This window comes from Bactrocera dorsalis, chromosome 3 (genome assembly GCF_023373825.1).
Source record: "Bactrocera dorsalis isolate Fly_Bdor chromosome 3, ASM2337382v1, whole genome shotgun sequence".
In the NCBI taxonomy this organism is placed as follows: domain Eukaryota; kingdom Metazoa; phylum Arthropoda; class Insecta; order Diptera; family Tephritidae; genus Bactrocera; species Bactrocera dorsalis.
The window spans coordinates 70,505,918-70,530,866 of record NC_064305.1 but is presented as its reverse complement, the minus strand read 5'-3'; the positions used below and the strand labels follow the sequence as shown (position 1 = coordinate 70,530,866).

Below are 24,949 nucleotides of genomic sequence, written 5' to 3'. Positions count from 1 at the left end.
TTACATCAGTCTAATGCAGTAACGATTAAGTTGAAGAAAAATCATGTTAAAAAGAGAAAAAAATAAAATTTAATTAGGAAAATATAACTAATTAAAAAAAATTAATTAATATACTTAAAAAAATAGAATAGAAACGAAAAAATGATTAAAACTATGTTTAAATTTAGAAAAAAAAATTTAATTAAAAAAAAATATTTAACAAAAAAAAAAAATTTAACAAAAAAATCAAAACCAAAAACAAAACTTAAATAAATTAGTAAACACTAAAAAAATTAAATTAAATTAAAAAAAGTAAATTAAGTTTAAAAATATAAATAGGCATAACTAAAATAAAGAAAAACGGAAAAATACTAATAATAATAATTTCAAAAAATTATAAATTATAACATTTGAAAAAAATAATAAATTCAATTAAATTAAAAACTATTATAAAACTTAAGGGGGCCATTTGGCTAATACCAAAAATGGGCAAATGGGGTTGGTGATGCGAATATATAGCCTATCCCACTCAAACGTCAACCTCACCTTCGCGCGGTACCCCCTGTTCACTACGAACGAGGCTCTGACGACCGAGTAAAGGCGGTATAACCTTAGCACCTGCGAGAAGGAAATTTCTACGCCATTGCCTGCCTAGAGGCGAAACCGGCAGCCCCGGAACTAGGCTCGGATGCAGAAGGCTAATCACCTACTCATCTTAAACCCGCTGATTACCGAAACCAAAATAAACAAAGTTAAGATCAAGAACGATAAATTGATGACGACCTTCAGCATGAAAAATGGATTACGAATAGGAACCTGGAATGTACGTTCATTGCTAGAACCAACTAAGCTACCGCAACTTTGTGTAGAATTTAACCGCTACAAACTCATTCTTCTTGGTCTTTGCGAAGTTAGATGGGCCGACTCAGGCGAAGTTACAACAACCTCTGGTGAAAAACTAATTTTCTCTGGAAACAAGCCCACTCAAAGAAGAGAGAATGGCGTCGGATTTCTTCTTTCTAAGTCGGCCTCTGCGGCGCTTATAGAATGGAAAGCTCACTCGGATAGAATCATCTCAGTGAGGCTGCGCACAAGAGCTAGAAACATGACTGTAGTACAAAGCTATGCCCCAACGAATGTAGCAGAAGTGGAAGTTAAGGAAGCCTTTTACAGTTGTCTCACAAAAGTATTGAGTGAAATCAATAAGGGTGACATAGTCATCTTAATGGGTGATATGAATGCCCAAGTTGGTCATCACAATAAGGGGTTAGAGGCGACGATGGGCCGTCACGGGTTAGGCACGATGACTGAGAATGGCGAGATGTTCACCGAACTTTGCGCTAATTTTAATCTTGTTATAGGAGGAACACTATTTAATCATAAACGCGTCCACAAAATAACGTGGACATCTCCAGATAGAATGACTGAAAATCAGATTGATCACATAGCAATAAGTCGTAAATGGCGCGGTTCCCTTATGGACACGCGGAATAAACGTGGAGCTGATATTGCAAGTGATCATCATCTCCTAATTGCGTCAGTCAGACTCAAAGTTGCGGCAGTTAGCAACTCGAAAAAGAAGATGCAGAAAAAATTCGACGTAGAAAAACTGAAAGATGAATCTACCTGCGCAAGGTTTATCGAATCGTTAAATGCATCTGTTGAAACAGAACATACTCTAACTAGCGACTGGAAAAGTATAAAACAAACTTTCCTAAAAGCAGCGGAATACAGTATTGGATTCAAAGAATACAAACGAAAATCCTGGATCTCAGACTCCACATGGTGGTTAATAAACGAACGTAGAGAAATAAAAAATCAGCTTAATTCCGCAAAGACGAGATCCGCCAAGTCGGCATTACAAAACACTTACACAAAAACCGACAAGCTGATAAAGAAAAGCGCGAGAACGGATAAACGAATCTGGAGTGACAATTTGGCTAGAAAAGCGCAGGAGGCCGCGGAAACGTACCGCACTCGTGACCTGTACCAAACGATACGGCAACTGACCAACGTAACACTCAAAACCTCCAAACCGCTAAAAGATGAAAATGGAAAATTGACAACGGCCAAAGATGAGCAGACTACCATCTGGGAGCGTTATTATGAAAAATTGCTTTCACCAACCTCGTCGGAGGCTATTCAGTCATGCGGTTGCCAACGTCATTTACAAAGACGTGACATTCACACCTCGCACCCGAATGAGACGGAGATAATGACTGCTATCAGAGCATTAAAGAACAACAAAACTCCTGGGCCGGATAACATCAACCCAGAACTCCTAAAAGCTGATCCTCAGACGACTGCGCGGATACTGTTTCCTCTACTTAAAGATATCTGGACCTCAGAAAAGATACCGGACGAGTTGAAGGAAGGTGTTATTACTCTTCTTCCGAAGAAGGGAAATTTATCGGAATGTAAAAATTGGAGAGGAATAACACTACTGAGTATGGTGAATAAAATAATAGCGCACATAATTCACAAAAGGCTATCTGAGTCGCTGATGCATGGGCTACGTAAAGAACAAGCTGGTTTCAGACCCCATTGCTCATGTGTCGATCACATCAACACCTTACGAGTGATTGTAGAGCAGTCGGCAGAGTGGCGAACTCCTCTCTACCTTTGCTTTATCGATTTTGAGAAAGCGTTCGACACTCTCAAACATGATGCGATTTGGAGAGCCCTAGTATGCAAAGGAGTTCCGGAAAAATTAATTAATCTGATAAAACAGCTGTACTCAGGAGCTAGTTGTCGAGTAAGGTGTGGAAATATTTTAAGTAGCGGCATCCAAGTCAGGACTGGTGTCAGGCAGGGGTGCGTGCTATCTCCCCTTTTATTCAATTTGGTATTGGATTTGGTGATGCGTCAAGCGCGTGCGAATAATAGAGGAATATCTTGGGGTTTAAGCGGTAGCCTTGAAGATTTGGACTATGCGGATGATATCTGTCTGTTGTCTCATAAATATTCGCACATTTCCGTGAAACTTGAAGCCGTTAGTGATATCGCTGCACAAACTGGACTTAAAATTAATATAGCGAAGACAAAATTCATGCGCATCAATACAACCGAAACTCCAAATCTACAGATCGCGGGAACATGCCTCGAAGAAGTCGACGAGTTTTGCTATTTAGGTAGCATCATATCTAAAAACGGTGGATCAACAGCCGATATACGAAACCGTATATCGAAAGGTCGTGCTGCCTTCGGCATGTTGGATAAAGTATGGAGATCAACACATATATCCATACGTACAAAGCTAAAAATATTCGATTCAAGCGTGAAATCCGTTGTATTATACGGCTGCGAGACGTGGAATATTGCAGCGAATGTTTTGCAATCGCTGCAATCCTTTCTTAATCGATGTCTTCGAAAAATTTTGCGGATATTCTGGCCTAAGGTTATCAGCAATGCTAACCTCTGGACCGTAACCAAACAGCTACCGATTCACATCGAAATTCGACGTCGTAAATGGAAATGGATCGGCCACACTCTGCGAAAGCCTCACGACGACATAAGCAGAACAGCGCTAGATTGGAATCCGCAAGGGAGCCGAAGACGCGGGAGACCAGCCAACACCTGGAGACGGGAAGTGGAAGCAGAAGCACAGAGAAGCGGTTATTCTTGGAGAGAAATAAAATTTCTAGCTATAAATAAAATTAATTATAATTTGTTTATTGAGGCCCTATGTTCCACCTAGGAACTACGGGAAAATATATATATATATATATAAAACTTAAAAAAGGATAAAATTAAAATAAAAAAAGTTAAACAGAAAAAAATTATTCAAACACATAAACAAAAGAATATTGTAAAAAGCAGTTAAAAATAAAACAAATTAAAGATACTTAATGTAGATAATAATAACTTTAGCAAAGCTTACAAGAGTTGAATGCAGTAGCGATTAGTGCTAAAAGGCTAAATATACTACAACCTCGTATTGTTTAGCGTTACATAAGTATCTTACTAAGTAAATATGAAATGTGGAGATGAATTCATACGATGGACATATACGAGCTTAACTACAGCGTACACACATACTCACACACACACACAAAGTGGCACGAAGTCAGTTCATTCAACGCTTAGCTAACCGATCATGACCATCATGTCCATCATAAGCAACTTCTTCAATTCAAATCTTGAAATGTTCAAACTAAAAACCCAAACAGTAGGTGGTTGGCTTTCCGAAGGTACCTAATTAATGTTTGCTAATGAAACTAATATAAGCCAGATTAATTAATATCTTGTTTACAAGCAATGGTTGTCCGAAAATGATAAATTAAAACACACGCGTGTGTAGCAAGAATGATTATAGGTTGTTGTTATTGTTGTTGCGGTTGCTGTTACGCTAAGAGTTGCGCACCAAAAAAGGTAAGCAGACAGAGCTGACAATGAAAAATACGGAAAGAAACGGCAATTGAATGGTGGAACCTGCTGTAAAGTCGCTAGTATTCCATCATCCGTCACATTTCCACAAATCGCTCGATAGGCGCATGTGTTTGTGCGCATGTATGTACGTATGTATGTATATGTAAGTGCATGGGCGCGTGTGTGTTTCTAGCGCATGGGAAATGTTTAGTCGCGTAGACGAGAAAAAAGCAAAAATAAAAACAAACAACTAAGTAAAAGCAGTAAATGAAAGAAAAATGAAGTGAACGCTACAAAAATAAATGGAAAAAAATTACAAAAAAGACGCTGAGAAATCCCCAAATACGAGTATGTTAACTAAAATCGTTCAACTTGTGCTGCATGCCCCGCATTCTCCAACACTCGGCCACGCACATTACTCGCTCCATTCCGTTCTGCTCTGCTTTGTGACTACTCGTTCCAGCTATGCCTTCAAGGTTAATCAAACGTAGCGAAAAGCCATAATGTGCGCCCAGTTCTTTCTTCTTCTTCACTTACTTTCTTTTGCGCGCTGTTCGCCTTTCAAATGTGAAGTCTATTTCTAACTAACTGTTAGCTGTCAGTGCGTTCGCTCTGCAATCTCGGCCCCTGCCCCGAAGCCAACAACAGCGATGATCTTCACAACTACCCGATTGCCCAGCTCTGCCCATTCGAGTGCGAAAGGAATGCATGGGGACCTCAGTGAGTGTTATTGTAGTTGTTGTTGTTGTTGCTCGTACATTGGTGATTATGAAAAATGATGTTTGTTTCAAATTTTGACAGCATTTCTTTGTATCATTAGTAGAACTGTAACGAAAGCACTCATTACCTGACATTTACCTAATTCACTCTCACTACAACAAATACACCGGCCCGGCCGGCGTTAATGCACTCTCACAAGTGGTCTCCACCGATTTGAGGCAATTTAAAGAAGATATTAGAAATTTGTTTCACCCCAAATGATTGAATGCAACGCAATTTTCCTTTCTTAAACGCGAACCATTTCCAAAACACCATATGCATTCGTTGATAAACGTCAATTATTACGCATTAACGGGTGAAAGAAATCACATGCTGTCGTTTATTGGGAGAACAGTAGTCGCATTGTGTACAATAATTGCTTTGGAGCGAAAATTATCGGAGTAAATTAGAAATATTTATATAAGGGTACACGAGTACTGGATTAAGCTTCGTGTGACGATTGCCACGGAAAGATTGCCGTTATGTGGTATTCGGCAATGTGAAACCACTCGGCATGAATATCAAATGAAATATGAATAACGATATTCATTTGAATTCTTCTTCGCTTCTGGAAGTACTAACCGTTCGGTGTTCGGTGAAAGTGGCCTGGGCCTTACGCTCTAACAAAACTGATGGAACACCGTACGAGATTTATTAAAGTCTGCGAGAGCAAGAAGCCAAGTGTTAAAAAGATAAGTGGCAGTTGGAAGGACCGAGAATTGGAAGGCAATAAAATATTTTTACTCCGCATTGGAATTGGCTTAAGATCACTTTATCGGAAACCGAAACCCAAACTAAGGTAGAATAAAAGAGTAAGCGATTGGAGTAAGCAACCGATGGTCTTTGTGCCCTTCCCTCTTTCAAAAGGACTCACTTAGTCCCATCATACTTATAAATTGGAGAAATATGCCAGGCGCTAGAGAGTCGATGCATTCTCTGCTGAGATAAGTGGATCCCAGGACTTTGTTTCTGCGCCTACAGATTACTACACACTCGAGAAGCAGATGCTCCAGAGTTTTATTACTATGCCATATGGGTGTCACTTGAGTCCTCAATGCCAATATGAGTTCAGTTTGTTTTTGCCACCAAAGCTTATTATTCTCTACTGTTTCCCCCTTTCGGAACAATTCCTTAAGCTAACACAAAGAGCTACTCTGTTGTGTGAAAGACTAATTGGACCTTGTCAGTGGCTTTAGACCTGGAAAATCACTATGCGCCAAATCCTGGAAAATACCCATGAAAGGAAGATCGTCACACACCAGCTTTTCGTCGATTATAAAGCCGCCTTCGACAGCTTGAAAAGGAATTGCCTCTAAGCTGCTATGTCTGAACTCGGTAATCCCACAAAGCTAATACGGCTATGAAAGCTGGCGTTGAGCAACACCAAAAGCTCCATCAGGATCGGGAAGGACATCTACGAGACGGTCGATACCAAGCGAGGTTTCAGACAAGGAGGCTCCTATTGTGTGACTTTTCCAATCAACTCCAAAATATTACGAGCTGTAGAGCTAAATATAGAAGGTACCATCTTCTAAAAGAATGTACATCTGCTGGCATACGGCGCTGATACTGATATCATTGGCCTCAAAAACCGTGGCGTTAGTTCTGCTTTTTGTAGACTAGATAAGGAAGCGAAGCAAATGAGTCAGGTAATGAGCGAAGACATGACGAAATATCTCCTGTCAACAAACAAACAGTCATCGCAGTCGCGGCTTGGCTCCCACTTCACTGTTTACAGACGTAACTTCGAAGTCGTAGATAATTTCGCCTATCTTGAAACCAGCATTAACCCCAACAAAAAATTCAACCTCAACGCAGAATAACTCTTGCCGTCGTACTATACTATACGGTGCAGAGGCATGTACGACAGCAACATCTTATGAACCGTCGTTAAGAGTTTTCGAGAGAAAAGTTCTGCGGAAGATTTATCGTCCTTTGCGAAGTGGCAACGGCGACGACATGCACATAGTTCAGGGAATTGAGTGACAGCGGCTACGCTAGCTAGATTGTGTCGTCCGAATGGATGAAAACACTCCAGCTCTGAGAGTATTCGACGCAGTGGCCGCCGGTGGGAAGAGAAGAAGACCATTGGAAAGACAAGATGGAGAAGGACCTAGCTACACTTGGAATATCCAATTGACGCCAAACAGCGAATTCACATCTTAACCGAAAAATAGTTTTTATAAGTATTGACCGGCATTTCAGCCAAATACGTCAGCCGTTCAGAGTGTCTGTGTCTAGTAGAATACATATAAATAGCTTGGAACTGAAAAAAGATTTAAGTGAACTTTATGCCATAAATCTATATATCATATATATTTAAATTATCTGTAAAACGATAGCAATGACAACATGAATTCTCGTCTCCTGGCGATCGCAAATTGTCGCCAACGATTATAGTAATCATACATCACAGGCGCCGATTTGATATTCTGGCAATGAGCAGAAAATTGCAAAGTGAATCAAGGTAATATTTCAAATATGGCCTATACATAACTCGACATTATCCTTACACACAAGTAAATATGTAGATATATGACAAAGCGAATATTTTCACATTTCACCCATACTTGTTCATTACGAATCACTCCACTTTTGACTCTCAGCATGCGCGGCTTCTCGCAGAATACCAACTTTGCCTGTCGTTTCAACACGCTTACGACTATTTTTAACATCCGAAGGAGTCCTTTATAATTACACATATTAAAATAGTTGCCATTATGACATAGTCACATATAAATATGAACTATAAATGCGAAGCTTGGCTTGAAATATTTCTAGACTATGCTAGCTATCATTGCCAAATGGACAGCTCATTGTGAGCAGATCGATTTCAAAGAAATAATCACATATTCCGAATATGAATGCACACGCGCAAATACCTACATGCTCGTACAATCGCTACAATCGTACACATAAATAAATATATATGTACATAAATGCGTGCAAATGTGGACCTAAGCCAAATTTGGTTGTACCCAGACGGTTTAGTGGAACGCTCTCCCATACGGCGTTAAATGGCAAAAATTATAAATATATTTTTCATTTTTTGAGTTTTTTTTTCTGAGCACACATGTAACTAAGTCTATGTACAGCTGTGTGAATAGTGCAAACTCAGCGCGGACTGCTGGAGGTCGCTCTAGTTATTTATTTTAAAAATTTCGCCTATTTTTATACCCGCGAGCACACGATACACTGAAGGTATTTTTTGCTTTGTACACACATTTGTAGTTGATGTTTAGAATCAGGGTATATATCGACCCCTGTCAATGCTGTTCTCTTCCTACTCTCTTCTCCGTGCAGAGCAGTTCCTTTATATGGTGGGACCCCAATGCAATGCATGGTTCCGGCCCCATCATCCTGGACGCTGCCGCAGAGCAGGCTAGTTCGTCGGCCAGCTCATTGATGGATACCTTTTTATACCTCTACACCCAGATTAGGTATTCCCGGTTGCAAACTGATAAGCGTTTCGGCCTTCCTATGTGGTACATTCCAGCGTGATTTAACCTCTTACGCTGAGATCGCTTGACTATCGCTAAGTATAGCTAAGTACAGGTACGCTGGTTGCGATGGTTGCGATAGTTGCGGTGGATATTGATTTCTGTATACTGACTTATAGTAAGGACTTCTACTTGGAAGATGATTGGAGAACGTCCCACTGGTAATGGATAGTTTAGTAAGCGGTCCACAATGCCTGCGCCAATGCCTTTCGATGTTTTCGAGCTGCCACTGTATCACTGGATAGTGCTGCCCCTTAGTAGTATGTACTTGTAGGTCGAGCGTGGAATCATTTCACTCCGCTTTACTGCCGAGAGTAACTCTGAACTTCTATGTAAAGTTAGCCATCTTCGTAACGTCGTCCCTTCGAAGAAGGGCCAGCGATGTGTCTTCCCTAGGCCCTTCATTTGTTGAAACATTATTTTCCCTTTGCTGAAGCCCTCTGCTGTCATTACCAGCATTGCGCCGGTGTGAACTCCAACATGACTTCAAGTGATTATAGCCTCTGCAGCGCTGATTCAGGCGAGCCTTGCAGCTTCGATAGTTGAAGACCTACCGAAAACTGCGTTGAGTAGTTACAATCATGGTATACACCCATCTTATGATACCTGGCTTGCAGCCCCAGGATCAGCCGGTTTGGCGTCTGCATATCATAAGTGCCTTGATTGCTTTGGACTACATGCCTACTCCACCATAAAGTTGAGACTAATGTGGGGTTAAGGAATTAGACTTTTTTAGACACCTCCAACTACCAGCCACCGAGTGTTAGAGCCCTCGAGTCCGGAATAGATCTTCGCTTTGTAAAAGGGACAACGGAAAAATTAAGCACACTGTCCAATGAGCATTCATGCGGTAAGGCGCGCAAGTTGTCAAAGTAGCATCGAGGAGGGAGAAGTGGAAACACCCAATCAGAAACTGCCGATACTGACAGCAGCCATCTCAAATGATTAGCCTCAAAGCGCTTTGTCGATTTTTAAGGGCCTTATGATATACTATACGGACTTTTTAAGCAACACAATGGACCGGCGTTCCAAGCTGTCCAAGTGAGATCCTTGCTGGGGTCGAACTGTTAACCTAACCTTGTTTGAGGCTGGTATGACTCTGGCCGTAATCTCACAATTGAAATTTTATAGTACAGCAGTAGTTTATATGCAGGAAAAAGACGGTCGCTTGAGTAGTTTAAAAGAGAAGAATCCGTTTAAGACTAAATATAACGACCTAAATTCTTTAAAACTAAAATAATGTTTATTCCCACGCCAAAGGCAAAGTTAAATCTGCCAGTTTGGTCAGCAGCAAGAAAAATGTTTCAAGTGTGGATTTCACATGTGGCATCAGAGCTTGGTCGGGTATGAATCGCGCTTCGGTTAGACTATATTTCGATAGGCTATGACGCGAGCAGTACAACCCTAAAGAACTCAATAGCAAAGAGAAATCAGAAGAAAGACTTTTCCGAGTATGGTTTATTCATAGGTTAGGCTAGGTTAATATGGTAAGCCAATAAGCCGCGCTTAGACCAGTTTTGGTCCTTTGCGATACCAGATGGAGTTCAGTTACTGGGTCCATGAAAAGTAGTCATCCTTTAGGATGCGAATTTTAACAGACTCTGCGGCCTCACTATCGAACGTCCTACAGTGTTTCATACCGTGGGATCCGCAAATGCTTGCAGTGTAGTCTTGCCAATGCGAGACAAGTGCACAAGAGATGCTCCATTGTTTCCCTGGTGCTCTGCTCTAGACATTTCTTGCAGTCTTCCCGGTCTGTGGTTTGTTCATAGTTGAAAGCTGTATTACGATAGTATTCGCTTCCGCACGCATTTTACACTTCCTTACTATAGTTAATACTATTTTTTATCAATATTTCCGTTTTACTTTTCCACAATATATACGATTGTGTTCATATTGCGAGTCGGTGCGCTCTGCTAGCCCATCAAAAGCATGAATATCGGCCTTCAAGTGCGCGCAACCGTTTTTCTCTTGGTCCGAGCGGATTCTAGTCGTGAGCAAAGAAGAAGTCACTCAGATGTGGCACAGCGTTGCACGACAAAGTTGCTGTTTGCTTCTCAAGAAAAACAAAACCCGAAAAATTCCAACTTAAGTGCTTTTAATTATCCAAAAGAATCCAGGTATCTGAGTTTGGAATCCTTGTTTGTCATCATCGTCATACTTGGGTGAATGTGAAACATTGCCGGGTAGTTGTTGCTGTCACAAGACGCCTGCCTGCCTATTGCTGCTGCTGCTGCCGGTTTTGTTGCTCTTTCGGTTTCGGTTTTGGTTTCGTTTTTCGTGCCTTTATGTTTATTGTTGCTTGCGCTCGTGTGTTTTTTTTATGTTTTTGTTGCTTTGTTGCCAACCAAAACATTGTTCACGTATGTGTAATATGTCGTGTCTGCGTGTGCGAAATTGCTGTCTGTCATGACCATTGTACGCCACACATCAGCGGCCGCCAGCCGCCAAATCGTCAAGCGTTGAACGCCACCGATCGCCCAGGCGCGCCTTTACTCCGCCGTCGGTCGGTGTTCATACTATTCATAAACGTATATTTCTAGACATTTATATATGTTAGTATATGTGTATGTGTGTGTATGAAAAATCACATGTCTGCATGAGAGGCCTCATATTTGTAGGCACCAAAATGGAGCACATGAAAATGGTTGGCTGGGCGAGCGAGTGAGCGAGCGTTTGCCGCAAAGTCTACATCTGCCCTTTTGCCACCGGGTGGAACCGATGACGTATTGCGGCGAGAGACCCTTTGCCACCGCCACAATTGCTACGAAGGCGGACTTCTTTCATCTCATTACCAATTTTGCCACATTTTTATTGTTGTTTGTTCAATATTCGTTCAAGCTGCACGCATGCGCCAACAGCTGTAGGTACATACGAGTATGTATGTTTGTGTGTAGAGTTATGTCTAAAATAAGTATAATTCGCGAGCCTAAATTGAAATATAGCGTTGGAGAGGTGTGTGGAAAAATTTTGAGAAATGTTTAATTTGATGGATTAAGCGTAAAACATTTCTGGTGGTCCAAGCGCTTTCAGAAGATTAACTCTTTTAGTTTTGTGCTCTCAAACGTGCTAAAAAGATGAATGGGTTCAATAGTTGTAGAGCCATGAGGGAAAGAGTAGAAGTTTGATGCAATGACTTTACTGAGGACAATTAGAAAAGGTTCATATATGGTTTAATATGAAAATTACTTTAGTATTTCAATTACAGCCAACCGGATTAGCCGAAAGCTTCAGTAGAGTGTCATTAGTATGACCCTTAATCCTCCTTCTTAACGTTATACTGTCCGATAATGACCTTAATTACACTTTTTTGTCCTTTTCTTTTGAATTATGGGTATTATTGTTGACTACTGAATTCTCATTGAGTTTTTACGTTATCTAGGAAGGATTAAGTTGGAAGTACTCTTAATAGGGTAATGATTTTTTTAGTTTTCCGTCTAATAATCTTTTTCGAAAATTTAGTTACACGATAAAGCGTTCCACACAACTATATACGAAACAAATCTATCATTCTCTTGAATAGGAGCCGAACGTTGTTGAACTTTACTAGCATATATCGTCTTCTCTAGAGTTATATCTGCCTTTTTTATGATCGGGCTACCTTAATGGCGGTAACCTCGGCTTGAAAGAGGAAGTCTGAACCTGGAGTTGGCAGAGAGCTTCGGACAGCAAACCCGTCCACCAACTTTCCCCCAAGCTTTAACCCATCCGTAAAGAAACTCACTGCCGCTCTCTCTTTCAACGGCTTCCTTCCACCCACAACTTTCTCGTCAGTATATGGACAGAGAAGGAGCCGCCAGTCCTTTATGAAATCAAAGCGTATGAGTATATCCGAGTCTTCAGATACGTGTTCTTTTAAGAACTTGGATTCTAAGAGTCTGATAACAACTTTTGCAGCCACACACCTTTCGACGACGTCTGTGGGCACAATAAGCAAGATAGCGTTAACTGCCATAGTTGGAATGAACCTTAGTGCACCACACATGCTGATGAGTGCCGCCCGTCGAACGCTTACGAGTTTCTTTGCAAGTGTAATCTTTTCTAGAGCCCTGAACCACATGAAGACTCTTAGATACCTTTCGATATTCCTATAGAGCTCCAAGAGTTGAAAGGCGGTGAAGGCAGGTATATATACAGAGGTTAAAAAACGAAAACATTTCTAAATCAATGTCCCATATATCAAATTATTTTATTTGTTTGAGACCTTGCTTCAGACCTTAGGATTAGACTTAGGCTATTTTTATAACCATTGTGCTCCCAGATCTTAACCAAATTACTTTTCAAGTTGGACCTCTACCTCGAGTAGTCACTATTTACTTTACTATTTTTTCTGACAAAACGTTAAAAGATATTGAAATTCTATAAATTGTTGCTCATTCGTAAAACAATTCGACATGCTAAGACACAAGCGTTTTTGAATTTCTTTTGATTTTTCATAATATTTTTAGCTTGAGAAACATGGCTACAAAATAATTTATCTTTTATATCGCTACCATTTTATCAGATTTGCAAACAAGCTCTGATTGTGCCTAGTCAAAACTGGGGTTCACGATTCTGAAGCTGATATGCCAAAAAGTCGACTAAGTCGAAACGGCCCGCAATCATCTATTCTATCGAGCGTATTGTGTGAAAGTACGTCAACAAACTGATTGGACCTCATAAGTGGCTTTAGGACTGGAAAATCAACAGCTGATTAGATATTCACCATGCGTCTATTCTTAGAATAGACCCGCAAAGAGATTATCGACAAACGCCACCTCTTCGTCGATTTCAAAGCAAAGAAGGAAATGTCTTCTCTAAGATTGTACAACTGCTGGCGTACGCCGATATTATTGGCCTCAACATCCGCGCCGTTAGTTCAGCTTTCTCCAGACTGGATAAGGAAGCAAATATGTCTGGTATTGAAAGGGGGCAAGACGACAAATATCCTGTCATCAAACGAAAAGTCGTCGCACTCACGACTTGGCTCCCACGTCAATGTTTACAGACATAATTCGAAGTCGTAGATAATTTCGTCTATCTTCTAATCAGCATCAACACTAACAACAATATCAGCCTTGAAATCCAAAGCACAATCTCTCTTGCCAACAGGTGCTACTTCGGACTGAGTAGGCAATTGAGAAGTAAAGTGCTCTCTCGACGAACAAACACCAAACTCTATAAGTCACTCATGATTCCCTTTCTGCTATAGGGTACAGAGGCATGCACGATGACAATGTCTGATGAGTCGACGTTACGAATTTTCGAGAGAAAAATTCTGCGGAAGATTTATGGTCCTTTGTGCGTTGGCCGCGGCGAATATCTCATACGACGACATTGACTACACTGGCTAGATCATGTCGCCCGAATAGACGAAAACACTCCAGCTCTGAAAGTTTTTGACACAGTACCCATCGGTGAAGGCAGAGGAAAAGGAAGACCTCTACTCCGTTAGAAAGACCGGGTGGAGAAGGTCCTGGCTTCGCTTGAAATCTCCAATTGGCATCAGTGCTGGCGCGTTGTTGTTAACTCGGATGGAACCGCGTAAGCGGTATCTACGCCAATAAAGAAGAAGAGTATTAGAAATTAATTTGAATAACCGATTAAGGAATGCATCTCCCAAGCCTAACAGCTCCTGAAGTTTTACTATAAATATCTGGCCTCGATGACGGCTGAAACTATAGACAAGGTTAATGATGAAGCTTTTGGTGGGAAAATGTGTCATTGGGAACTTAACAATTGCCGTGCTGCTTTGAAGTTTTCGACTATAAGACAACGCTAGAAGAACTATAGACCTTAGTAGACGCCTAAAAAGATTGTAGGATTCAATGAAATAAAAACTCGAAGAATTTTAAAACTACGGATTATAATTTTCATGGACCAACAGCTGCAAAGCTGCTGCTTGTAAGTATCCCGCCCATAAACAGAGTAAACCAGTGTTACACTTTTGACGCTCACCGCTCACCTTGCAACGGGACATGGGGTGGGGAAAGCGGGCGCTATCGATAAAATCACCGGATTCCTTTTATTAAATCATCCATACAAATCTTCAATATGCAAATGAAGTGGTGCACTTATGTACGAAAATGGACGGGGCAGTAGTTACTGTGTAGCAGGCCGAGCTGGGTCAATGTGGCAGATAGAGAGTGGACAGCGCGCGTACGGTTAGAACGCTTGCTTATCTTACAACAAGCTGCAGCCAGCAAAACGCAGTACGCGAGCAACTACTACTGGTGGAAGGCCGAAAAAGTCCGCCTGCTTGCGTACCAACACACATTGCTGCCACCACAAAGCGCCTGAAGCGGCAGTGATCAACTCCGACGAAGACGACAACCGGGCCGGCGTTGAGGCGAATAGTTAGTGCCGTTGCGCACGGCACTTGTACGGGGTGATTCACTGGGCAATGATGTGATAGCTGCAACGGTGTTGTTGTTGCTTGTTGCTGGTGGTGGTGGTGGCGGCGGCATTAGCTCCGTTTAACTGAACGATCGCACTCGTTTACCACCGTAACTGATGCGAGCACAATGTGCAAAATGCCGCGCAGCCGCGCAAGCGCAACGAAACGTATCGACGCGGCGTACGATGTGGCAGCAACGCGCCGCTTTGCAATGCTCGCACGCCGCTATCAATGAAGTTCGTTTACACCGTGTTCGTTATATGTACACCTGTACCGGGTGGACGTAAGCGCGATGTGTGTGAAACATATGTACATGTAGTGGTGGTGCTGTTTAATGGGAATGCGAGCGCGTGTATGTGTGTGTGTGTGTTGCACGGCGTTGAATGCGTCGAAGCGCTTCCAAGTCAAGATGCGGTCTCTCAACAGTGGACAAAAATTCTTAGAAACTTATCACGAATGTTGTCGGCTTGTTGCCAGCGGTCAATTATGACATATTTTGATGGTAGCCAATACATCGCATTGCGGCAGGAATTTCTCAGCAACCAACAAAAACCAACGAACGAACGACCAACCGACCGACTGTGCTGACGATCAATGTACCATGCAACGAGTTAACCGTAACCTTGCAGCAAGTACAGCTGCAACAACAACAGCAAGAGCATCAACAGCGGCAGCGGCGGCGGCAGTTGGACAGCGACACATCAAAGTGACCAACCAGTCAGCGATACCGGCAGCCAGCCGTGTTTTTGCCAGATTTGTCAGCCATTGCCATCGATGATTAACTATCCAACAAACACACACACATTCACACATAAGCACATGTATGTACGCTGTCGGCTCGTTGCTGCGATCGCCTATACGATCGCTTTAATCGTATGTGGGCATCAACCAAAAATATTTATGTGACAATGTTCATATAATATACAAACGAGCGTTTTCATATTTTAAACAGCGAAAAATAAATTCAAGAAAAAATAAGCGTCGCGCGGTAACGAGAAATTAGTCGATCCGCTTGTTTCCGAAATCGGCTTTTCTCATTTACAACTGTTTTGTGGCGAGATCAATACCTCTTACTTGTACATGGAACTTGTAAATCAATATCAGCAAATCAGATTTACATTGAAAATCAACAATGAAACTTTTGTACGTTCAAGCCGCCGCAATTTTGAGTAAAAAATCTCTACAAAAGCTTCAATTATTTATTTTCAAAATTTAGGCTTTAATGCGCCAAACTAGTTACTTTTCTTGGCGCCAATTAATTGGATTGCCCAGCACGATCGTACATACTTCATACATAATTCAAATTTTTAATTAAGACGGTATTACGTCTCAAGCTGTATTAAGCCTAAAAATTTATGTGTGTAAAAGTATGTCTGTAAAAGTACCTTATGCAGTAATCGCAATACCATCACCCATCTTGAGGCCCAGCGTTCATTATTGGATAATATTGGACCGAATAGATCACGTCCTGCACTCGGTGAAGAAAATATAGCAGCCGTAGCTGCGAAGACGGTGGAGAGTCAATTCGGCGCCGTTTGCAGCAACCCGGATTGTCTATAGAACGGCTTGGCGCATCTTCGACTTCCGACCTTCTCAAGCGAAATCACTTCGCTCTATGGGTTCTTAAAAAGTCCCAGGAAGATACGTCGTTTTCGAGCCAAATTTTGCTCAGCGATGAGGACCATTTCTTGCTCAATGGTTAATGGTATGTTATGTTAGCAAAATCGACACATTTGGGGCGAAAATCAACCTGAAGAAGCAAGCGCTGTCATTTCATCCACTAAAAACAACGGATTGGTGTGGTTTGTTGGCTTTTGGAATCATCGGTCCATATTTGATGCCTGAAATTGAAGCTCGTGATATCAGCGACATTTGGTTTCAACAAGACGGCGTCACTTCCCACACATCGCATCAATCAATGGATTTATTGAGAGAAAACTTCGGCGAGGAGATAATTACACGTTTTGGGCCATTCGATTGGCCACCAGGATTGTATGATATCACAACGTTTGACTTTTTTCTGTGAATATATGTAAAATCTAAGATCTATGCGGACAATCTCGCTTCGATTCAGACTCTGGAGCAAAAATCACGCCAGTTACCAGATGAAATGCTCGAACGCGTCATCGAAAATTGGAACCAACGGGTTACGTAGCCGCGGCCAACATTTGAAATAGATAATCTTCAAAAAAATAAATGCCATTCTATTGAAGATATGATGAGGTCACAAATAACAATTTATCTTGCTAAAGGAGACTGGGCCTCGAATCGTGATATTGCAAGACAATTACAATGACATCGATCATCAGTAGGATGATTTTTAAGGGAATATGATCAGTCGAAAATCGACTATGGCCTCTCATGAAGGAAAATCCGAGCAATACATTCAAGCAGAGAGAATCTTTTAAAACAATTATGCCTCAGCGGTCGATGGAAAACACATACAGCACTCAGACAATACAAAGAAGAATAAATGACATGAGTCTGAAATCTTGCAGACACAGAAAGAAGCCTTTCTCTTCGAAAATGAGCTCTAAACGGTGAGACTGAGCTAAGAATCAATCGAATGGGAGAATGTCATATTTTGTGTTGAATAATTAAATTAATATTATCGGACATGATGGCAACATCTTGGAAAGCAATCATTGAGGAGAGAGTGCGAAAGGCATCAATCGCCTTATATTGTCTGTAGAGGAGCTACTGACAAGATGTAAGACCTCTTACTAAAAGTAGAGTTCTGCCTCTACGAAACAGTAGGTAATCCAATAATATTTTAAGGGGTCGTTATATAGTGGAGGGCCCTCGAAAATGCCACACTAGCTAAGCAGATGACACTCAATGCCGTTCTATACGTTTCACTTGTAAACATCGCTGCTAGGTTGCTATTAGACGAATAAAATTATAACATAGAAATTATCAACTATGTACATCGATTCTATCCTTTACAATCTAGATCACTGTATCGTGGAACCTTCGCATGATGGTTCCATCTCACCACTACTCGATAAAGATTGTAGCCAAATACAAAAAGAGTTCGCAGAATCTGGGAGTCACTCAAGCAACTATTTCAAAAGGTTTAAATCAGTCGGATACTCTCAAAAAAGGAAATTCGGTCTCAATTGATTTCAAACCAAGACACATTGAAATCCGATTGTGCAGGTCAGAGATACTGCTTGAACGCTACCAAAAGAAGTCGTTTTTGCACCGAATTGTGCTTGGTTATGGAAATTGAAATCATTACAATAATCCAAACACACAAAAAATCAATGAAACCTTGCCAACCAGCCACAAAGCTGAAAATTCTTGATGTTACGGTAATGCTGTGTATTTCTATTCGTCTTCTTATGGGTGAAACCATTTATGAGGAATAGCTTATTAAAATAAAGCAACTATTATCTAAAAACATTCGGAATTTTTGGTTAGACACGCGGTAAAACATTTCTATCATGCCAACGTTCGGTCTCATGTTGCAACGTCAACTAAAAATTATAATTTAGAAAATACCGACTGGAAAGTTTCGTCTCACCCACCTTATAGCCCTTATAGTACTCGTATATTCAAACGAAATGTGGCTATAAGAGTAGCACAGGTATGAAGTTATCAAATTAAAAAATATAAGGAATTTTCTTCTTTGGAGGACTTTCGGCGTAAATTCAGCAACCTAATAACACTCATTAACCACCTTATCCAAGATATCAGCGTTCCTTTCACCACAAAGCATGAGCAGGCTCACTCCACACAATACAGGAGTCGCATCATACCACAAAATCTTCGACATGAAAAAGGGTTACTAATCTGGTCGAGCTGGCACGCATTGACGCACTTGAGATAAACATCGGACAAATGAAAGCCGTGCTAGTCTAACAGAAACTAATAGACGACTTACAATCACGAGATCGAAAAGAGCGAATTAATCGATGCCATGGGTGCAATGGAGTCATCGCATTCGCGACTTGTCTTTCATGAAGTCTGAGATAGTTTCGTCTATCTTGGAACCTGTATCAACACCAACAAAAATGTCAGTCTCGAAATTCAATAACCCTTAGCAATAGGTGATATTTCGGACCGAGAAGGCAAGTAAAGTCTTCTCGACGAAGAAAGACCAAACTCTACAAGTCACTCATCATCTCCGTCATTTTATACAGGGTCAATGACATGAACGATGACAACATCTGATGAGTTGACGTTACGAGTATCGAGAGACAGATTCTGATTTATGGTCTTTTGTACATTGGCAACAGTGAATATAGCAGTCGTTGGAACGATAGGCTGTACGAGATATACGACGATATTATCATAATTCAGCGAATCCAGAAACAGCGGCTCCGCTGGCGAGATCATGCTGCTCGGAAGGATGCGAACACTCCAGCTTTGAAGGTATTCCATTCAGTACCCGCTGGTGAAAGCAGAGAAAGAGAAGGATCTTCACTCCGTTGGAGAGATCTGATGAAGAAGGACCTGGTTGCACTTGGTATCTCGTATTGCGTCAAATAACGAAAGAAGAAACGACTGGTGCGCTATTGTTAACTCGGCTATAACCGCGTAAGCGATGTCTACGACAGTAAAGAGGAAGGAAGAAAATCTGGTGGGACGCAAAGACCAAAGTTCTTAATCGTGTAAGATGGGAAAATCGCGTAAAAAGTGGTACTCCTCTAGCAAGGACTAATCCAAGGAAATAACAGTCTCGATCTGCAATCAGTTTTCTAACGCTTGCCATTGACGTTGAAACGGCTTTACATGCAACAGTTAATTGCTCTCTAAGCAATGCGACTTTCGAAGTGGTACGCGCATATCTAGCAATACAAATACATATGTACATGCATACAACTTGAAATGAAACTTTTTACTTTGCATAACTTGAATTAAAAAAAAACACAACAACAATAAACGTATTAAATAGCAACGCATAATTTAACGATTTAACGCAATTACGACAAGTATTTCGGCCTTAATAAGGAAACAATAACATAAATAGAAAAGTATAATCAGAAACATATAGAAAGGCAGACAAACAGCCAAAGGTGGATGGTGCACCTTCATAAATACATACATACAACCATTTCACGGCACTTCATTCACAATAAACCACCAGCGCTGGGGCGTCCGAGCGCTACTTCAACCTAAAGTGATTTCGAAGCCGAATTTTTTGGAAAATAAATACATTTTTTCACAATTTCATTCTGTTTATTTGTTTATTTGTTAGCGAAAAGTAAACAACGCAATCATGGAAACAAGTACTCACCGCGTACGCAACGATCTGTCGGTGCACGAGTGTGTGGATGGATGGATGAGTTGTAGGAGCAGAAGAGCACGACTGCAGCCCAAATAAGTATGAGTGTATGTGCGTGTGTGTTTTTCTTTCTATATGTATTTGAACAATATTGACACAAGTCACAAGTGCCCAGTCAGCGTGATTTGCGGGAAATCCTCTATTGGTCTGGTTTAATGAATTTGTTTAACCCCGGTCAATTTCACGTGAAAAGGCGGACAACAATTCGGTTAAGTACAGTGAACATTGCTTTAAGTAGCAACATTTTAGGAACCAAAAATATGTATATTTTTGAAATCTATAACGAAAAAATTGTCATTAAAACGAAGTAGTTGCGACTTGTTGACAAAACCACCTCTAAAGATAGCTTTAGAGGTTTTAGCTGAGTTATAGAGTCGATATACCAAGTGCAGCCAGATCCTTCTCTGCCTGACCTCTTCAACGGTGTTGGAGACCTTCCGTTTTCGCTACTTTCACCGACGGGTACTGAATCGAATACCTTCAAAGTTGAACTGTTCCCGTGCATCCGGACAACATGACATTTCCAACATAGCTTCTGTCTCTTGATTCGCTGAGTTATGCCAATTTCGCCGTATATTTCGTACAGTTCATCGTTCCATTGACAGTAATCGCTAACTTCCAAATCTTCCGCAAAACCTTTCTCTCGAATACTTCTAAGGCCGACTTATTAGACAATGTCATGCCTACGGAACATATAGCAGGACGGGAATGCTGAGGGCCTTGTAGAGTTTGGTCTTTGTTCGTTTAGAGAGGACTTTAGTTCTCAATGGCCTACTCAGTCCGCAGTAGCAACTGTTGACAAGAGTGATTCTGGTGTTGGTGCGGGTTCCAAAAAAAGACGAAATTATCTACGACTACGAAGTTATGTCTGTCAATAATGACATTGGAGCCAAGTCGCGAGTGGGACGACTTTGTATGATGACAGCAGTTATTTCGTGATGTCCTCGTTTACAACCAGGCTCATACGCTTCTTTTCCTTATCTACACAAACTTTCGAAATGTAACTTGAAAATTATTCTAGAAATGGCCTTAACTAAATCCAACGGTTTCTCGTAACCGATGACCACTGTACGCCACAAAATCGGTTAAGAGGAAATAAAGTCGCAGACAAACATTTTTTTTAATTCTCTCATTATTTTATATAAAGACAGTACGAAACGTTACAGTTTTCGTGATTTGTCTTATGGTAAGTCGTTGGCACATGTAGAGCTCATGGACAGACAGCCACACATATGTCTACTCTAGGAAGAGTAGCCCTGTAGAGAAAATTTTGTGAAAATAAACCACTTTTTATTCTAAAAAAAATGGAGAACCGCAATTTATATATAATGATCAGTATATATTAGGTTGTCAAATATCGTCCTTTCGCTTTTTGCTCTTTATTCAATGCTTTATAAAAAGTGTTACAGTGATCCGATTTAGTTCAAATATGCGCTCTTTTTTCGATAATCTGTTTGCATCTAGATGGCGACTTCATTGCGATAAACTCGGACAGCCACTTTTCACAAGCCTCTTTTGAGTTCAACTTTACATTAACAAGGGCATTCGCCAGGGACAGAAACAGGTGGTAATCACTCGGCGCTATGTCCGGGCTATCTAGTGGATGCGATAAAACCTTCCATTCGAGCTCTCGTAGCTTCTGACGAGTCATCAACGAAGTGTGAGGTCTGGCGTTGTCCTGATGGAACATTACACCCTTTCTTTTAGCCAATTCTGGACATTTCTGGTCGATCGCCAGCTGCAAGCGGTCCAATTGTTCGCAGTAAATGGTAGAATTAAGCCTCTGGCCATATGAGAGCAGCTCGTAGTGGGTAATTCCCTCTCAATCCCACCAAACACACAGCAAAACCTTCCTACCCGTCAATCCCGGCTTGGTCACTGTTTGACGATTCACTGGCCTTCGACCACGACTTTCGCTTGATATTGTCGTATGTGATCTATTTTTCGTTGCCAGTCACCATCCACTTCAAAATGAGTCGAGTTCGTTGCGTTTCAGCACCACATCGCAGGCGTTGATTCGGTCCAGAAGGTTTTTTTGCGTCAAATCATACGGCACCCAAACATCAAGCTTTTTTGTGTATCCAGCCTTCTGCAGATGGTTTAAAATCCCATCTTCTGGGAAATGCCACAAGCCGGTCTAACTCGATATTTTCCATGATTTGATCTATGTTCGTCGTCACAGGTCTTCTGCGGGCTGGCTTAACCATGGTGTCGTTTTCACTCGCTCTGAATCGTCGAAACCATTCCTCCGCAGTTCGAAGTAATAGCGTACCATCCCAAAAACACTATTAACCAACACTGGACCAAGGCGTGTAAAAATTTTCCATTGAAAATACACGACAATCGTGATTTTTTGTCTTTAAATTTCTATAGACCTCAGAGGCATTTTATGGCATCGCTTTGACTTTAGACACATATTCCTCAGAATTGAAAACTCTACAAAAGTGCCCATTGCGACAAAGTCGAAGCCTATTCCCTCACAGAACTTCGAAAAAAAAAAACACAGCGATTATAACAGCTAAGCACGCCATTTACCGGTCTTTTATCTTCAGTAAGGTTTGTCATTTCATCATAGAAACGAGTCAAAATTATTAAAATGTATCATCGAAATTCGGAGTCAGTATTTTATGGTCGCCATAATCGTCCTGTCAAGATCTTGTCCTACTTCCTTACAAGAACAAATTGATGCAAAAACTGAAGCCGCTTGACTACCAGAATCGTCTTGTTCGTGAATTGGGCTGAGCAATAACTTGAAAATTATCCGGATTTTCGAAAAATCATCATCAACGATGAGGCTCATTTCTGGTATCATTGCATCCTGAAAAAATTACACTGCGGCTTATGGACTGTCGGCGTCATTGGGCCGTACTCCTTCCGTCATGATCGTGCTGACAGCTGTCAAACGCCAAGAGTTGTCAAAAATGTACAAGCTACCGTTGCTGGTAGACTTTCCTACAGGCCACCATATATTTATTTATATTCTTACAGCTGGAAGTGAGTGCAACATTGCAATCTCTGCCACACATTTACGACTGTTCTCTGCACCTCTATTTTCGATATTTTATTTTTTGCATCATCATCAACATAAACAACAATACTAGATACAGTATACACCTTCCTATCAGTGGACTTTAATGTGTTCAAGTGTTTTAAATGTACAAACCACGTCTACATCTCTGTATATTTGTTTGGGCAGTACGTTTTCGAATATTTGAAGAAAAAAAGAGAAGTTAGAAAAAATAAGCAAGAGAGCAATGCAGTTTGTATGGCGACGCAACATATCGGTCCGACGACTATAACTTGAGTGGTCTAATGAAATATGCGCTTGGGTGGCACAGGCGGAAGAAGCAACACATACAGCTGAACAAGCAGGCGATGGCGGACGGCGGACTGCCGAACACTTGTGCCGACCGCTAGAGCGTTCCATATTTTATGCTGGTGCGGCGGCGGAACATTTCCTTTCGCATTGACAGTGCTGAGAAATTAAAGTGTTGCAGATTTTAGAGTGTGAATTGACTGTGGTGGCGATGCTACAACAAATTAACAAATTCATCTCATTACAATTGATGACAAAATCCAACATCTGCCGTGATTCTTCTCGGCGGCTTTAACTGCGCACCGTTGAAACGCTAGCGAGCCGGCGATCATCCGGACGCGACCACGCCATGGCAAACACCCTTCTAACGTGCCATTTGAGTGGTGGCGGTTTTAGCAATTGGATAAAAAAAGAAAATCTCAACGTTTCCGTCATTAATCAGCGATAAAAGCTTCTAATGCATTTCGGCCTGTCAATGTTTTGTGTTTTACTATACGTCGTCGTCGTCGTCGTCGTCGAATTTGCGTTGTGACTCTCCTCGACGGCAGCGGCCAGTCGGCCGGCCGGCTTGTCTTGCTTAGCGTTAGTTAGCTTAGTTGCTGCGCCGGGGTCTGGCATTTTTTTATCGTTATTTGATTCCGAGAATTTACGACACTCAAGCGGCATTCGCGCGTTTCGCCAATCCTAAAAAAGTTATTAAAATTCAGAATATGGCTGAGGTGATAAAATGACAGCACAACACCCACATATGGACAAGCGAGCGGCGCACACAAATGTACACACATGCGCGCGGCAGGCGAGGCGAGCGAGGTGGACGTGAACGCCAGCGAATGCATGCGCCGACATGAGAGCGCGCCGTGTTGCTATGTGTTTATGTGGCTTAGCGACGCACGCATGCGCGAATTTCACAAACCACTGCACTAGAAAAACAAGAACAACAGCAAAAAGCAACAACAATAATGATAGCAACAAAAACAAGTGGAGTATTATAACAAATAACTAAGCAAGGCTTACAGCAGATTAAAAGAATTGGCAATTTTTACGGCGACATTCGCGCGATACTCGTTCGTTGAATGAACGAAAGAGCGGCGGCGCGGCGCAAAAGTAAAAAGAATAAAAGAAAAAGTCCACCACACAACAATAGCAAAAGGTAAAAGCAGAACGTATACAAAAATCGCATGCAAATGCAAACAAGTCTAAATGAGTTTGCCGCCGATGGCCCGCACGCCGCCACTTACTCGGCCTAGGCATTGGTTGTTATATGCGCATGTTGTTGGTGATTGAGGTTCGTCGACGTCGTCGGTCGGATATGCGGTCAGTAGCAGGCCGCGCTTGCCATGCCGCTTTGCCGCTGAGCCAAA

The 24,949-nt window shown here is 41.4% G+C and overlaps 1 protein-coding gene across 1 annotated transcript; it reads left to right on the top strand.

Moving 5' to 3' along the window:
• The first annotated feature begins 1,084 nt into the window (after window positions 1-1,084).
• Window positions 1,085-15,692, top strand: LOC125777646 (uncharacterized). Its single transcript, XM_049452738.1, has 4 exons — window positions 1,085-2,396; window positions 2,970-3,199; window positions 15,130-15,265; window positions 15,511-15,692. The coding sequence occupies exons 1-4, from the start codon at window positions 1,085-1,087 to the stop codon at window positions 15,690-15,692; spliced, it is 1,860 nt and encodes a 619-aa protein (XP_049308695.1).
• The last annotated feature ends 9,257 nt before the right edge of the window (window positions 15,693-24,949 follow it).

Bases quoted from the DNA above. Each gene is read 5' to 3' on its own strand.
- LOC125777646 (XM_049452738.1), top strand. From the start codon at position 1,085: ATGACTGTAGTACAAAGCTATGCCCCAACGAATGTAGCAGAAGTGGAA. The intron at 2,397-2,969 runs GTAAAAATTGGA...TGAAACTTGAAG, and splicing joins GAAGGGAAATTTATCGGAAT to CCGTTAGTGATATCGCTGCA. The intron at 3,200-15,129 runs GTATGGAGATCA...AATGCCGCGCAG, and splicing joins CCTTCGGCATGTTGGATAAA to CCGCGCAAGCGCAACGAAAC.